The sequence below is a fragment of the Falco punctatus genome, assembly GCF_963210335.1.
Source record: "Falco punctatus genome assembly, chromosome: 8".
Lineage (NCBI taxonomy): Eukaryota > Metazoa > Chordata > Aves > Falconiformes > Falconidae > Falco > Falco punctatus.
This window is the reverse complement of record NC_137588.1, coordinates 57672986-57690400: the sequence shown is the minus strand read 5'-3', so window position 1 is coordinate 57690400 and position 17415 is coordinate 57672986. Positions and strand designations below refer to the sequence as shown.

The 17415-nt window shown below is 56.1% G+C and overlaps 1 protein-coding gene across 1 annotated transcript; it reads right to left on the bottom strand.

Moving 5' to 3' along the window:
- Window positions 1-123: 123 nt before the first annotated feature.
- Window positions 124-16663, bottom strand: LOC308068556 (LON peptidase N-terminal domain and RING finger protein 1-like). Its single transcript, XM_080399375.1, has 12 exons — window positions 15923-16663; window positions 12049-12167; window positions 11266-11388; window positions 10380-10511; window positions 9510-9639; window positions 8655-8748; window positions 6879-6993; window positions 6110-6231; window positions 5557-5715; window positions 4494-4656; window positions 4270-4416; window positions 124-3159 (listed from the first exon to the last, which is right to left on the bottom strand). The coding sequence occupies exons 1-12, from the start codon at window positions 16311-16313 to the stop codon at window positions 2962-2964; spliced, it is 1893 nt and encodes a 630-aa protein (XP_080255501.1). The 5' UTR covers window positions 16314-16663; the 3' UTR covers window positions 124-2961.
- Window positions 16664-17415: the final 752 nt, after the last annotated feature.

Genomic DNA, 17415 nt, shown 5'->3' with positions numbered 1-17415 from the left:
GGGGTGCACGTAACTCCGCGGGGAGGCAGGTGTTAACGGCCCGGCAGAGACCCCGCTCTGAAGCACGGGACCTCCCCAGGGCTGCCCCCCGGCTCCAGCCCCCGCCCCCCCCACCCCTGACTTTTCTGCGGTTGATCCCGATTCCCAGGCAGGGGGCAAAGCAGAACCGAGCAGGGAAAGCGCCTTTGTCACCCTTGGCTTCGGGTGGCACATTTGGGAGGTAGAGGGAAGAGGGGAGGTGGGAGCCAGAGGCAGGCGAGAGCTGTGCCGTAGGGCATCCCCGTGCTCAGAGCCGAGGGCTGTCCACTCCATCCAGGGCCACCCTCTGACTGTAGAGCCCTGTAGTGCATGTCTCCCTGGATTGTCGCTCATGCCTAATGCCAGCTGCCAAAAGCAAACCTGCTCCTTGCAGCGCTCCACCCACAGTTGCAAAGGCAGGACAGGGACAGATGGTCTCCATGGCATTCAAGGGACAGACACCCTCCAGGGTCATCCCACACTGGTCTCCCAGTTCCCACCCTTCCCCAAAGCCTTTTGCTGCAAGGATGGGCAGGAGCTAGTCCGTCCTGCCCTGTTTCACATGCTCACTTTCTGTGAGCAAAACCACCCTATTTTTCTCCCCTGTTGCCATCCACCTTTGCTGGACTGTGTTCACTGTGTCTATCCAACTTACTGCCTGAAGGCCAGGGTGTCACCTCTCCATGTGCCCCCACATCTCCTTGGTGGTGACCAAGCATGTGAGCAGCTAAAAGTTAAACACCAGCAACAAAACAACAACAGTCTTTATTTCAATGACCACGAAGAAAATTTAATTCAAAGAGCAAAGACACCAATACAAGCTCCAAAGGTGCTCCGAGCAAACCGGAGCAATTTGCACAAGTCCCTTCCCAAAGCAGCCAGGCAGATGTGGCTCTGGTTCCTGGCTCTTCCCCTGGGAAGACCCACGCTTCTCCCCTGCATCCCCCCATGCCACCGCCTGGCTGAGGGACCTGCAGTGGTCCAGGGAGCTCCCACACCTGGGGAACAGGCTATGCCAGAGGCGAGTGAGGGGCTCGGGGGGGTGGGGTTGTCACTGGGTGAGCTCACCTTGATCCTGCAGAAAAGAAAGGCACTTCCCAAACTTCAGTGACATCCTGCCACCTGCATGCATGTGCCCTGGGACTGTGAGGCATCCCTCCATCACTTACCCCTGCCCACCCCTACGTGACACCCCAGGGATGTAGCCCCTCAGGGGAGTCACGGTGTCTCAATGACAGAAGGAAACTGGGGGAGGTCATGGCTCCAAGGTAGAGGAGCAAATCCATTTTGAGTTGCCCTCAGCCACCCTACACTCACTACGATGCTCCCTGCAAATGAGGCACTTTGCTGGAGAGGAATGACCCAGACCTCTCACTCCTGGAGAAGGCAGAACAGGGAAAGGTGGAGACCTTGGGCAGGGACCTCTCCAAGAGTTGTGTCCAGAGCCTCCTGCCCTGGGCTCAGCCCAGCAACACATGCAATAAGAAGCACCACAGCCCCAGCCTGATTTTCTCTCCCTCACATACATCCAACAGCCCACCGAGCCCCCACATGGGATGTGGAGCCTTTGAGAAAAGCAGGGATAAAATTCAGGAACCAATGTTAACCCAATGACTAAGTGGATGTCACTCCCAAAATTCAACCCAAAGCCACTGAAATTATGGATGGGAGACAAAAACCCCAAACCTTCAGGATTTCCATGGATGAAAGCCTGGTCTGTCCAGGGGGATAGCTTTTTCCCCGTGTCTACAGACAAGCAGCAGACAGGCACTTGCAGATAGGCACTTGCTCCCCTAACATGGGGCTCACTGCCCCGGTCACTGGTCCTACCCCCTTCCCACCGCTCCAGAGGTCTGGCTGCCTTTGACTTTACTATGTGCTCTTTTGGGGGATCCTAAACTGCTCTGGGTCCCAAGTGCAAGGATCCAGCCTCAGCTCAGATCCTGATTTTCTCCTGAGGAGGCAGAAAGTTCACAAGAAACACTGAACATGAGAAAATTGCACATGCCAAGGAGCAGAAAGTCTCACAAAATTTACTCCCAGGCTTAACTCCCTTGTGCCATCGGCTCCTTGCAGCCCCCAGGTCTACCCTACAACCTGAACCCAGCCAGGCTCAGGAAGAGCAGCCTTTGGGTGGGGAGAAAAGCACCAGTACTACCAACTCCCCCCCTTCCCATGGGACTTCACGGCAGTGGAGCCAGCAGTCAGGAAAGCAACCAGCAGCCTCCAGCACAGCTCCAGCCCAGGGAAGTGGCCGGCAATCTTTGCACAGCAACCACAGCAGAGCACTGAGCAAAGCGGTGGGAGAGGGATGTCCAGACCTGTGTGCATCTCCTTGCTGTGTGGCTATGGAAGTGGTTAGGAGCAGGACCATGAGTTTCAGATTGCTTACTTTAACCTTTCTTCTCCTTCAAATAGAAATTTAGTTAAAGTTGTAAGCAGAGGCAGAGCTGTCAGCCCCCGATGCTGGGGCAAGCCATCGGGACCCTCTGCCTCCGGGTGCCACCTCTCCCAAGCTTCTGAATCTGCTGCACAGAGCAGGACCATCTACCAAAGACCCCTAAGTTCCCCTTCAAAGCAGAAGGGCCAAAACCAAGGTGATCCTGGCACTTGGTCCTCTGCCCTAAGGAGAATCCTCCTTAGTGCCAAAGCAGCTCAGCAAGTGATTTTGGTTCCCAAGACACAACCCAGATTTCCATCCCAGTCCCCCCTTCAGGGGCACGGCACAGCCCTGTCACCGAGCAGCTCCCGGAGGTGGCATGGACGGCTTAGTGTCACTGCCGGTGCAGCACCGGCCCCACGAGCTGGGCAGAGGGTGCCCAACTCATCGCTGAGGTCACTTTTGGGGGGGGGCTTAAGCCAAACGCAAAACCATGAATCAACACATAGAGAAACCCAAGGGGGTGGAGGTCTCCCCTGCAGAGAGGGCAGGGGCCAGGGGGCTCAGACATGGCCCTGGGGGCTGCGCTCAGGCAGCGGGTGCCTGCCTGGGGGCTGCTGCAGCAGGGCGGTGAGGATGCGCTGCAGCTGGGCGAGGCGGGCATGCAGGGAGGTGGTGGAGAAGAGGTTCAGCTGGTAGGACGGGTCAAGGGGCAGGATGGAGATGAGCCACCAGCACCACGTTGGGCCATCTGCCAAAGCCTGGAGAGGAGAGAGGGAGAGACCCCCACGTCAGGAACTGCAAGGTGAATGCATGGCCTTTGGGCAGCGTCGCTGATGGGAAATCGTTGCTCTTGCCAGGACAGCAATGCCAGCTTTGGCCAAGGTATTCTGCTGACTGGCCCTTTTATCTGTCCAGGCTCAAAATTTCTTGATAAGCTAATTTAATTTCCAGACAAGCATTCCCCAGGGAGTCTCTAGACACAGGTGTAACCTGTGTACTGTACTTAAGCCTGTACTAAAGAGACAAAGAAATATCTTGTGCATTTCCTTGTTGAAGGTGATGCTTTTTGTAAAAGCGGGCCAGATCCTGCGTGGTCAGTGCCTTTTGGGGTACTTGCCTTACCACCACAGAAAAAGGCGAGGTGCAGGCCAGGCAGGCACAGCTGCTGGGCAGTGCTTTTGTAAACTTTTTTTCAAAGCCTGAGATAAACTAAGAGGGAAATGTTCAATTCAGTTGAAGGAAGATGAGGAGTTAAGTTATTCTGAGCACAGCATTGACGTGACTGCTGGCCAGGACAGCCTTAGCCTGGGACAAGCAGCAAGAGCACATTTGTTAACGATCCAGAGAGGAAACATTTTCTTACAGGAGTGAAAACTGAATTTGGGAATTATTTTTTTCTCCAGAATCCGAATTTGTTGGAGCAATTTAATAAGCAAACTGCACCCTGCCCTCTCAGCTCCTCTGCTCTGGCCAGCTACAGCTGTCCCAAGGGAACACAGTGAGAGGAGGCTGCAGGCTCACTGAGCTGTGGGGTTCACTTCTTTGCCCATTTGTTTGTTTTCGGTTTGTTTGTTCTTCCCCCAAGTGTTTTCAAAACAGTTCAGTTTCACAGCTCTCATTTAGGAAGAGACTCCAGGAAAGCTTTTAAAACTCAGTGCTCAGTTTCCAAGAGCAGTTAAAAACTATAAACATTAAACAGTTTCAACAGACATCTCCCTGAGAAATGTCGTAACTGGTAAAGCGAGTGGACAACAAGGTTTGTTTTGCTCATCCTGGGGGGGAGCAGGGTGGTTAGCAGGAACCATGCTGCTTCAGAGGTTCTCTTGGTACCCTCCCTATTTAGGGCACCCCTTCCCTCAGGGAATTACCTGGATGTCCTCTTCCTTCTCCGGCAGCTGTCCATGCTGCATCAAAATGTGCCTGGAGACAAGGTCTCTGTGCTCACAGAACTGCTGAGCCAAGCGGTAGGTGCTTTCGTGCAGGCGCTGCAGCTCCTGCAGCTCCTCCCCGGCCACCTGCATGGGGGGAAGAGGAACGGAGGTGTCCATAGGGAGGATCCATCCCACCCTGTTTGCCCTGGCCCTGCCCTCACCTTCTTGTCCTCCAGGTACTCGATGTCGGCAGTGTTGTAGCCGTCCCTGTGTCCGCGGCTCAGCACCCGGAACCGCCGCCTGCCGATGGTGTCCACCAAGGACCTCCCGTCCGCCAGCAGCTCGATCTGCCGGATCTCCAGCATGCAGCCGTAGTCAGCGAAACTGGAGGGGGCCAGGGGGAGAAAAGAGGGGCTGAGCTGGGATACTGGTGGGGAGAGAGCTGCTTCTCCTGAAGATACCAGCACCAGAGGAGGAAATGGCCCAGGAACAAACTGCCTGGGAGGGGGCAAATTTGGAGATTCACTCAACTCTATTGAGTTACCACTCGCTGCTAAGAGGGCAGGGAATAGCGTGCACGCTGCTTGCACTCCCTTGGATTTGCTATACACCACATTGACTGAGGTCCTCATTCTGTCCTGATGTCCAGGGGTTCTGAAGGCACCACCCCTTGCGGAGACATCCTCCCAAAGCCCAGAAAATGTTATTTATCTCACTTCACTTGAACAGGACTGGAGCACAGGGAGGATAAGTAAATAGAGTTATCTAACTTGGGTTAGGATCCTGGAGACTGAGCCCATCCCAGATCTGGAGGTGCCACCAGGAACATAAGGATGGCCAAGCTGCACCAAACAAAAGGCCATTTAACCCCATGTCCTCTCACAGCTCGTTAAGACAAAGTATGAGAAATACAGCAAATTTCAAGTGCTTGCTAAGAAGAGCTGGAGGTCACAGCCAGGGAGCCATGCAGCTCTGAGACATCCTGAGCCAGCAGCTGTTCCCAGACCACGGTATTTAACACCCACCACTAGCTCTGCTCAGCTGCAGCACTGGCCCATTCCTTGCCTGGCCAGTGGTGATGCCAGGAGGCTGCAAGATCCCTTTTGCTTTGCCATGTGGGGAATGCACCACCTCCCTGCTGCTTTTATCTGCAGGGTGCAGTGGGATAGGAAATTGCACCTGGTTCCTTCCCTCCAAACCACTCTGGATTTTAGATGCTCGGGGCCAGGGCAGAAAGGGGCAAATCAGCTTGGGCAGAGGGAAGCCGCTTTGCCCAGAGCTCACCTTTTCCCATTCTCATATATACACATGCCGAACCTCCTTGTGCCAGTCTCCTGGCACCGCCGGATCATGAGGCGGTAGCGAGGCTCGAAGACGTGCAGAGGGCAGGCAATGCCTGGGAAGGACATCGTGCATACGAAGATGGGGATGTTCTTGGTCAGGCTGAGGGACAGGAGAAGAAATCACTATGAAACCTCCCAGAGCAAATCCCATCCCAAGGGCTCTGCATCAGTTAGTCCCCCAAACCAGATGTGTCCTTTACCCTAAGAAATGATGCTCTGGCACAGAGCGGCACCAAAGCTTCCACTTGGCTCACCAAGAGCCCAAAGACAGACTCTGCCCACAAAACAGCTACTTGCAGAGATACTCCCCCATCCCCAGATGCCCCATGGGGCACGTCCATACCCACGTGGCATTGCGGTGATGTGGTCCTAGAAGTGGGACAGGCATCACTTGAGCAGAACCACGCCAGAGCAATGGTACGTGGTGTGGACAGCCCCCTCAGAGCCCAGCCCGGCCCCCACGAACATACACACTGGAGCAAGTGCCTGCTTACTTAGAGAGCTCTGCCATCTCGGCCCGGTGCAGCTCCTGGCGCTCGGCCAGCTGTGCGGGGAAGGTGGCCAGCATGATGTCCTGCAGCAGCACAGTGGGGCTGTAGCTTCCAGCTTTCAGGTACTAAAAGAAATTAGACCCAGAAATAGGTTGGAGAAGAGCAGGGAGGGAGCTCTGAGACTGTCAGGCTCTGAATCACACTCACTTTTATTGGAGCTGAGGGTAATTTTAGATCAGAGAAAGTCAGGGATAAAACCTATCAGGGGATGTTGAGCCATCTAGCAGGACGGGATGTCAGCTCCACTGAGACCTCCAGACGATGCTCAGACCCAGGGCCCGTCCCATGCAGCGTCCTGTCTCTGACAGTGATGCAGTCCTTGTATGACAACCTAATTTCCCTGATGGTCTCATCTGAATCCCTTTTCATTAAAGATTAAATCAAATCTCCAGGCTAGCAGGTTTTCCACCCATTTCCATTTTTAAAAGTAATTAGCATTTGCTTCTTTCTTTCCGTCTTTCTCTCTCTCTGCCTCTCAGTCCTGTTTACAATCTCACTAAATCACTGTGGCATCTTGTGGAAATTAATCTCTTGGTCTTAATTATCAACTGTCTGGTCATTGCCACATGAGTGAAGGTGACACCAACCATCCCAGGGAGCTGCTAATGTAAAAGAATTGCACCTTCCCTCCCAGCCCCGGGCACGCTGCTGGCAGCCAGAGCCAGTGCCCCGCTCTCCCTCGGGCTCCATCCCATGGGACACATGCCCTCACCTCTCTCAGGCTCTGTTTGCAGAGGGGGCAGTTGGGCCGGTGGTCCAGGCAGCGTTCAAGGCACTCCTTGCAGAAGGTGTGCCCACACGGTGTCGTCACCGGCTCAAAGAACATCCTGCAAAGGGACTGAAGTCAACGGATTGCAGAGAGTGGCATGGGGGAAGGACCTCAGGTAAGCCCAGCAGAGAAAGACTTCACAGAGCCTCTGTTCACAGGGCTGGGTGCCCTCGAAGCTGCTGTTCCCCAGGTCTGGCTCAGCACCCTGCTTTGGAAGCCCTGGCTGGTCTTAGCCCCATGGTGCAGGGGTCCCACAAAGCACTCGGGGACTTGCAAGAGGCCCAGGCTGCTGCTGCAAGGGTAGAGCTGGGCAGGGTGGGCAAAGCTCACAGGCTTTCCCCCCACAGCCCATGGGCACAGCTCCTGCCTACCCCCAGCCTTGTACCTGCATCTTCCTTGAATCACCTTGCTGGGAGCAAAAGATTTTGTTCCCAGCAGGAACAAGACATTTCCCATGTCTCCTCTTGCCATCTCAAGGAAAATCTGCTGCCTTCACCAGCCTTCTGCACTGAAGACAACGACGCTGCAGGGATGCAATGCCATGGAAAGCTATCTCACACTGTGTTTTCCAAGCCTTGACAGCCCCTGGCTATGAAACTCACCTTCGGTACAGCTGCATTGGCTAAGCTTTGCTCCTAACTCCTGTTAATTAAATGTAAAGGTTCCTAACTGGCTTATTTATTCAATTAGAAGTCTGGGCTCAGACTGTTGGACTTGCACAGCAATGTAAAGCGAGAACTGTCCCAGTTCTGAGCACGGCTCCCCATCCCTGTAGGGTGGTATCTCCCCGCAGACCCCATCAGTACGCACATGGCACCCCTTGGTCCTGGCAGCACTGCAGTGGGAAAGTGCCTCCTTCTCCCCTGTTCCCAGAGCAGAGCCAGCAGCAAGCACTCGGGATGCTCACAGGTAGCTCCGGGATCAGAAATTAACCGAAGGTCTCGGGGAAGCCCTGCTCAGCACTGAGCCCTTACTCCTCCTGAACACTGTGTTTCCCTGCTCTCAGAAGAGACCTAAGTTCACCTAACCCAGATTAGATACAGCCTTGATCTCTCTCTCCTCTGTGTCATTCCCCCATGCCAGACCCAGAACTGGAAAAATCTGCCATACAGGAGACCTTGACCGTCTTGCACGTCCAGCAGAGCAACACCCAGCTCTCTGCCAGCAGCCGCTTGCACAACTGCTCAAGGTCCTGGGACACGCCAGAAATAACAGCGTGGTTTCAGCGTGCCCCGTGGCAGCACCCAGCCCTTCCCTGGCCCTGAGTCAGCAGGCAGCCACGGGCTCTACCCTCTCCCCTTTTCTACCTTCAGCAGGCACGGAGCTGGGAAATGCTCCCCTCTGGGTCTGCAACATCCCCATCATAGATGGTATTTCCCTAGGGCAACACCTTCGTGCTCCAGCCTGCAGTTACAAAGGGCAACGGCTGCTTTCAGTCTTTGACCTCACAGAACATCCCCACCTCCACACCGATGTCCCAAGTGATACAGACCTAATGATGCCGCACCTGGAGACAGGGCAACCTGAGCTCCTACAGCCTGGCAGGGCAAAGCATGTCCCTGTCTGCCCCTCTTATCTCCTCCCTCTACTGGAACCTGCATTTCAGCAGTACTGGGGACTGAGTTTGCTGTTAAGATGTGAAGAAAGATCCCCACCAGGAAAGAAGACCCAGCAGGTGCTAATTCTTCATCCTAAAAGCTCTCCCACCAGAAAACTCACCGTATGCAGAGGGAGCACTCAAAGTCAGATATGCTCAGCAGCTCCCCAAGGCATGGCTGGGTACACTTTGCTGCTGCCGTTTCCTCTTCATTATCTAGTAGCAAAAGAGAAGGCAAGAGAAGGTGGCCCCCCATTCCAATACTGAAAATCAGTCTTTGCTTTCTGACCTTTTCTAGGTGTAAGTAGTTCACTGCTACACAAAACACTTAGAAAGTTACAAACAAAACCACTAGGAAATGCAACATCAGCCCCTCTATTAACCCATCTGTGTTCATCCACAGCTTTTACATCACTGGGGTCTCATGGTACTTGGTAGGAGAAGGTGGTATCTCCCTACCTCCTTTTGCAGGCAGGGAAACTGAAGCACTGGGAAGTGAAGTGGCCTAAGAAATTCCCAGATGGAGGTCTCTGGAGATGGAAATCTCACCTGCCATGAGTCATCATCACTGCTTGATGTGGCAGTCATCTGGCTAGATGCTAATGGCAAGTTAATGCCAATGGATGCGCTGCTTCTCCCAACGCACGGCACGCTACGTCCTTTGCAAGGGATTTTAAATATAAACCCATCTAAACCCATGGGAACCAAAGGAAGCCTCTCCTTGACTCCATGCAGGGAACAGGTGATGTCTGGCTTTAGCAAGAACTTTTCACCAAGCTAGACCCAAAAGTTTGGTATAACTTCACCAGCTCAACACAGGAAGATCGGACCCTCCTCAGAGCTGTCCCACCATGTGCCCCCGGGACGTCTGCTCACTGGGCTGGCACACAGCGCCAGCACCAATTTTCAGTGCCAAAATGGATTTCAAACAAGTATTCTGCGTGAGACAAGATCTTGGTAACTTTGACAACACTCACCTACCAACCACCAGCTCTGCCTCTCTGCCAAAGTCTCCGGCTCTTGCCCTGGCTGGGAAGGGGTGGCTGTCCCCTGGCTGTGCTCAGACCCTGTGGCTCCTCCGCCATCCGTCGACTCTCCCTCCGGACCCTAGGCACAGCAAGGATGAAACCAAGCTCAAAACCTCTTCCCTTTTTGAATGCACAGCCCTGTCTGTCCCACCGAGCCCAACGGCACCGGGAGGCTTCCTGGTGTGTTGCTGTATATCAACATCTTGCATCTGTGGGACAGCAGGAGAGCGTGGCCCTCGGACATTCCTGCTCATCCCAGGGTTAAAACATGGGTTTACTCTGTCCAGATGTACCACCTGGCACGTGGGTGTATCTGAGCCCATCTTCTCTGATTTCCCTCTCTCTCCAAACTTGCCAAATTCATCTATAGAAGGCAAAGAGCAAAAGATGAGCTTTCCTTAATAGCTGCTAATGGTCTGAGCCGCTCTCATGTGTGGGTTTTGTATGAAAAAAAAAAACATTAAAACTGAATTATTTTTTTTTCCTAAATGTAGTGTGACTTGGGAATTTTAAACACAATGACAGTCTAAAATCTTACCAGAAGTACTGCAGAATGAAAACTAGGAGAGGAATGGAGACAGAAAGAGCCTCCTCTGTTTCCTCAGTCCCCACGGCACCAGCTCTGATGGCACCTTTGCTGTCCCATCTTCCACTACCTGCAGCTTCTCATCCCAGCATGAAACCACACACACGTGGCTGTGGTCTTGCACAGCCTCCCCTTATCACACCTCCTTTCCCATCACTGGAAACCCCCATTTGGGATGTCCCAGAGGGACATTACACCCCGTCACAGACCCAGGTCAATGCAGGCTCTCTTACCTGAGCTTGTGAGGAAGACAATGGGAGTGCAGGGCTCCCTCCATCAACCTGAGGATCGGCTGAGCCCTGGTGAGCATCACCCAGGTTTGCAGCAGCCATGTGTGGCTGTGGAGCATCCTCTCGCTTGAGGATCTGCAAGGAGAAAGCAGGGCTCAGGGGGTGCTGGGAGAAGGAAGCAGGGAGGTGTGTGGGCTGCCAGGCTCCCTCTTTCCCCAAAGCAGCCTCCTGCTCATCACAGGACACATCAGGGTTACTTGTTTCAGCGCTGGCCGAGCTCTCTGTCAAACAAATGCCTTCGTAGCACATAAGGAAGAAAGCAGCATGAGGCAGCAAACAAAATGGTGTATTTTAAGGGCTGGGAGCCATGTTCTCCATCACCCACAAAGAGCAGGGAGTGAGCTGCAGAGGGTAAAATGTCATTCCCCATTCCCTTGCCCTTTTCCTCCTGGGGGGCAAGTGTCCCCTCATGGCATGAAGTCCCTGCGCTGGGGATATTGCTGGCAGCCCACTGGTGACGGTGACTTTGGTACACAGGCGGGTGCTGGCCTGCAATCATCTGCAGAAAAGACACAAAAGAAGCAGCTTTTGGCTGTCTGCTTTGCCTTGGGTGACTACTGATACTGCCTCAAAGCCCACCTCGTGCCATGTCAGCATCTGAACCCTGCAAAACCTGATACTTGAAGCTACAGACTGAGAAAGAGGAGTTTTCTTCACAAATAAACCTGCATCACTGATGGGAAGGCTCCTGGACCAAGATCCAACTCCTCTTGATCCCACTGCTGGCCAGAGCAGCACAACTGTGATGCATGTGAGTCCTTCAGAGGACAAGAGCATCTTCCTGTGTGATGTGAGGGCACAGGACCCTGTCACAGTATGGCCCACGCACCTTCTCCATCTCTTTCCAAGCAGGGTGGAAATGGGGACTGAGTGTCAGGCAGTGTTCCCACGCCAGCAGGGCTTCGGCTCTCTGTCCCATCTCCAGAAGCACCTTTCCTTTCCTGAAGAAGGCCTGCGGAGCAGAAAAACCTGTGGTGACTATAAGACAGCGACCAGCTGAGCATGTGCCCCTTCAGCTCCTATGTGAGTCCCGAGAGAATCTCCCTCCAGCCTCCTGCCTGCTCCCACCCCAGGCCAAAGCACCCAGACACGTCGCTGCTTCCAGGCTCAGACTCGTCTAGAAAAGACAGATCCACCCGCAGCCAAGTACCCGTAAAACAGGACTCCCCCAAAATGCAGCAGTTGCAAAAGCCAAGCAAAAAAACCCTGCAGAGACCCAGGGAAGGAGCCAAGGGCTTCTGCCTTTGAAGCTGCGAAACTATTGCCAACAAGTGCTTCACAAACCAGCAAACGGGCTGCCAGGGCTGATATCTTCAAGGGCAGCTCAGCCTCTGGCCAGTGCTTCTCCAAGCCTGCAACTGTGATCCTGAGCACCAGCGTGGCTACGTGCCCTCACTGTCTGCATGCGAGCAAGGACGGACTGGTGCTGAACCTCTCCCGTTAGTGCAACGCAGCGCTTGCAGCCTGGATTTGCACTAATGGGTCTGGCAAGTGTATTTCTGAGCGGGATGAATTCAATAGCTAGGAGAATTCTGGAAAGGGGGAAACGGCTCCCACACAGTAAGCTGTGGTTCCAAGCACAGCCAGCCAATGGGGGTTCCCCTCCACTCACCTCGTGCTCTCCAGGCTCAGCCCTACACACAGCATCCAGGTCCTCCAGCGCCTGTGAGTACTGCCCCAGCGCAGTGAAAGCCTCTGCCCGGCATAGCCGCAGGGACCTGGCATCTGGGGCTGGAAAGAGAAATGTTATCACTCACGTAATGAGTTCATGGTGAGGCAGAGGGGCTGGATGAGACCACGGAGATGCCACCGTGGTGGGACAGCCCCTGCGGTGCTGCCTTGAATTGAGCACAGCCAGCTCCTGCTCTCCTCTGGCAGAAGTCACTGGCCTCATCAGTCTCTGCAAGGAAGTTATTTCCCCTAAATATCTCCTTTTAAGCTCTTTGAGGTTCTTCCCTTTGTTTTTCTCCAGCTCCCCCAAATGCCTTCAGCCAAGGGGCCCCACCACTGCCTTGGCGCTGAGCCACGTTGGGGTCTGGGCTCTCATCCATCCTTTTGGGATGCAGCAAAAAGGCTGTACCATACACGTAGTCCCTACAGGGTCTGTTGCCACAGGAGGCTCTGCAATATGATTCACACAGCAGAGCCACAATAACATATTACCAAACAAGCCTGCAGCTATGGAGATCTGAATTCCCAAAACACCAGGGAGCCTCCTGGACCCACCTGGCTGCCACCACCCTCCCAGGGCAGAGGCAAAAACAGGGGGGTGCAAGGATCTTCTCCCCCACATCTCAGGGTTTCCAAGTATGAGAAAAGGCTGAGATTTTCCAAAACGGAGGAACTGAGCATTTACTTCCTCATCAGCAAGATGACACTGATGGGATCTCAGGGAGGGGGATGGGGGGGCACAGCACAGTTCCCACCGGTGCTGCTGGCCATGACACCCCAAGGGTCACAGCACTGAGTGCCCCACACACCCCTGCCTGCTCGTAAACAAGCAGTGAGACCCTCTGCTCTCTTGTCTCTGGGAAACTCCATAGCGACCTTCCTTCCTACCAGCACTGCCAGCAGGGGAACTGGGGTGAGGGACATCAAGGAGTACAAGCAAGCAGCACTGCGAAAGCCCATACTCATGGTGTAAGCAGGTGCAGTAATGTTTGCAGGTTTGAACTGCAACGTTTCCCCAGACCCACCCCGTTACACCTCAGCTTGCGTGGAGGTGACCTACACAGACCCAGCGCTGTGCTTAGCTGTGCACGTGCTAGCATTCCAGCTAACGGAACGGGTCTGTGCACCCAGCCCTGCGTCCCCCCCAGCGCAGAGCATTGCCCAACAGCTGCTGAGGGCTGGGGTCGGGGACCTGCAGCTCCCTGGCCCCTCTGGGGAGGTCTCCAGTGTCACGCAGGTCCCTGCTGGCCCCCAGCTCCCTGTGGGACAACGGTGGGTCCGGCATAGGTAGCATGTGTGGTGGCCCCGCAGGATGCTGGCTCTGAGGCCAACCTTATATCACAAATTAGGCACCATTTGCAGGCACTGGTGCTGCACTTACTGTGGCAAAGTGGTGCAGGCAACATCATCTTGCTGAAGGGCCAGCAGCTCCCTCCAAGGCAAGCCAGGACCAGGGGCCCGGCTGGCAGCCGATCAGGGATCATCAGGAGATGATGACTGATGATGATGATGATGTCTCCCATGCACCCACCCCCAGCAGCATTTCCCCTTGCCCCAGTTCAAACATGGCACCGATGCAGCTCTGCCAGCAAATGGCAGGTCAGGACTAGCAGCCCAGGAAGAGCAGGGTGCAGAAAGCCAGCATCTGCCCCCACCTCTGCCTCCGCTGTCACCATGCCCGGGCACCCACCAATCTGCCTGGGCAGCTGCCACATCTTATCATAGAGGAGAAAACTCTGCCATGGCTTTTGCCTCCTTTCCACCCACGCCCAGCACGGAGCACAGGGAGACCTTGCTTGCTAGCTGGTGCCACCAGGACCCGGAGAGCAGCAGACAGCCAGCCGCTCCTGCATCAAGGTTGCACTGTCCACACTGAGCTGTGCAGCAGAGCAACACCTGATCCCTTGGAGCTTATTTTCATTTATAATGTTAGTTCAGACCTTAGGGCTCAAGACAGAAAACAAAGGGACTTACTGCTGGGTACCCCATCCCACAAGCACACATCCAAAGACTAAATACTCCAGTTCCTAACAACAGGTAGGGATGAACAAATGGGTACAAAGTCTAGAGGCTTATTTTGCATGTGGGCAAACCCATTCAAACATTTGCACAGCCCAGCAATAAAGTGACCAATTTGGCAAAAAAAAGATGTGCAAAATGTGGCTATGAATTCTGCATTTCCCTTCTGCTGCACCTATTTTTGATCTATGATATCATTAGACATTAGGGACGTAAGCCAGCTGGCAGCTCTGGTGGCTGATGAGTGACTGATAGTGCTCCCCAGCCTCCCAGCTCCAGGCATGTCAGAAGGCCTCCTGTATTACACGTTACAGTGCATTTCTTTTGCTCACTTGGCAAAACAGAAGATAAAAAGTTGACTATTTTCTCCCAAGAATAAGCGAGCTGCTCCACAGGCTGGGCTGAGCAGGGCACTGCAAACTGGCCCATCGTGCAACACTGAACCCTACAAAATCCATTCTCGTGGATCAAATATTTATCAGTGGTTACTTTGGAAAGCAAAGGGGAGCCCATAAAAAATTGTGCAGCCTGAAAGTGGTCTGCAGGAGTTGGAAAACACATCCTGAAAGCACCACCCACGTGGCTGAGCCTGAGCAGCACCAGCAAGCGCAGGTTTACTGGAGCTGCGGCTGTGAAAGCGATTTCCTTGTCACCCTAAGCCAGACCTCCCCTGTCCTTTGGGGAGTGGAGCGTGCAGGGAAGACCGAGCACAGAGCTTGCAGTGTTGAATTTTTTCTACTCTTTATGCTCACAGAGGCTTGTTAAAAAGAGACGTACAACCATATACCCCAAACAGTCAAAAGCCTGGCGATGAGGAGCACAGTCCTAGAGAACTGTGCACATGCGTTGGCGTTGAGGGACAGGTGTGCGGGGTGTGAGATTGATGCCTATGGTTGCATAAAGAGACCTGCTTTGTGTTGCCAACACCAGGATCGGCTGGCCCGCTCAGCCCTGCGGTTCCAGGTGTACCCTGAACCTCCGGCACTTGTCTGGCAGCAGGTAATGAACAAGTGTCTGCGCCGCGGGAGGAGAGCTGACTGCTGTCATAGAAACGCTGGTGGAGAAAGGACCTTCTGCCACCATCGCCCCAACCCCCTGCTCCAGACACATTGTATAACCCCTTTTATTTAAGCGTTACTCTGCAAGAAATCCACTTACAGCCACCCACTAAAGCAGATCAGCTTCCCCCCCTCCCCGGGCCTGATGTTGACCCTGCAGGCAAATGTCTAGCCAGGGCGGGTTGCAGAAGGGGGCTGGGGTGAGGGGCTGCCCTACACCCTGGGGCTGGCACAGGAGCTCAGCCAAGGCTGTGTCCTCGCCAAGCTCCAAGGACGTGTGTGTCCTGGACTGGAAAAGTCCCAACCACTTTACATAATGGCCACCCCCCCCAGGGAGAGCTCTTCCTCTGACCCCAAAATATTGCCAGGCAGCAAGATGCAAGAAGCTGTTTGCTGCTCTTTCCGGCTGCTTGATAATGCCACAAGCACGTGGCTGCCCTGCCCCTGGCCCCGGCAGGCGGGATGAGCAGCGGGGCTTGCCTGGCCACCCACCCCCTCCCGTCACCCCGGGACAAGTGCAGACACGGCAGAAACGCCCAGCAGCTGGATCCCCCTTCCCCATCCCCACCAGTCCTGCCTTTCCAATACTTGCACCTTCCCAGCTCGGGGGACACCGCGGTGCTGGGATGCCGTGACCCACACCGGTACCCACCACATCCTCGCCTCCGCTTCAGGCTGGCCCCTGGCCCCCAGCCCCCCAGCGCGCCCCGCCAGCCCCTCCGGCCCGGTGGTGCTTACCCAGCTCGACCCCTCTCTGCGCCATCCTCAGCGCCTCCCGCGCGTCCCCGCGGGCCAGCCGGTGGCGGACACGGGCCACCAGCCAGGCCAGCCGGCTCTCCCGCCCCGCGCACTTCTCCAGGAGGCCGCCGAGCACCACGCTGCACCTCGCTGCCCCGACGCCCAGCAGCTTCAGCCTCTCCCGGCACAGGGGGCAGCGGGAGGGCACGCCCCCCCCGAGGCACGGCTTGCAGAAGGAGTGACCGCAGGACACGGTCACCGGCTCCCAGAGGAGGAGGAGGCAGGAGGGGCAGCGCAGCACGTCCAAGTCCCCGCTCCCGGCGCTGCGGGGCTGCCGGCCGGGGCTCCCCCCCCGGGCTGGGGAGGGGGGGCTGGGGGGGCCGCGGCTCATCGCGGCAGTGGCAGCCGAGGCGGGGGAGCTGCCCCCGGGCCGGCACTACCCGCACACGGCGGCCGCCGCCGGGGCCCCGCGCACGGCCCCGCTGCTGCGCCCGGCCCCGCTCAGCCCATCCGCCCGCGGCTCCCGGGCCGGCGCTGGGCTGCGGCTACCGGCACGGCACGGGCAGGGCTCCCGGGCTGACCGCGGGGGGCGCCGGCGGCGGAGCTACCAGGGCCGCCATTGGCCGCCGCCTCCGCCCCGCCCCGGCCCCGGCCGCGTTTCGTAACGGAGCCGGCGGTACCGGGGCGCCGCGGGGCGGGCGTGGGCTGCTGAGCAGCGTCCCGGGAGTGTTGAGGGGTCCGGTCCCGGTCCCGGTCCCGGTCCCGGTCCCGGTCCCGGTCCCGGTCCCCTGCCGCCGGGACGCGGGGGTGCTGGAGGGATCCGGTGCCGTTCCCCGCAGCCGGGACGCGGGGGTGTCGGGGGGTCCGGAGCAGCCGGGCTGTGGGGTACAAGCCGTGACACTGGAGTGTGAAGCCACGCGGGGGATGCTGGAGAGGTCTCTGAACCGGGGTCCCCGGGAGCACCGGGGCACTCTGGAGCAGGACCAGGTTACAAAGTGCTCGGGGAGGTTTTGGGGGGCCCAGAGTGGGGCCAGGGCACTTTGGAGCCATCCCAGGGGCCAGGCTGCTGGGGGTACCCGGGGTGCTGCAGAGCAGGGGTGAGACACGTCCTGGGGGACACAGGGTGCTCTGGGACACGGACAGGAAGGTGGGATACCCCAGAGCAACTGAGACACGGGGTACCTGCGATGCTCAAGGGGCAGCCCAGGGTGCCGAGGTGAGGCTCTCCGGAGCAGGACTGGGGTGCAGGCTGTCACAGTGCTCCAGAGCTGCCAGGACTGGTGAGGCTGGGGTGCACCAAGTGTCCCTTTGCAGACCCCACTGTGCATCATGGCGGGGTGCTCTGGAGGAACAGAGTGTCCCTCCGGAGTAGATGGAGAAACTGCATCTCCCTCAGATGCTGTGCTTCCACAGAATTCAACGAGTTCAGACTCACTGGGGACAGCCCCTTCCCACTCACGGACCCTCGGAATGGCTCTGTGTACCAAGGGAGA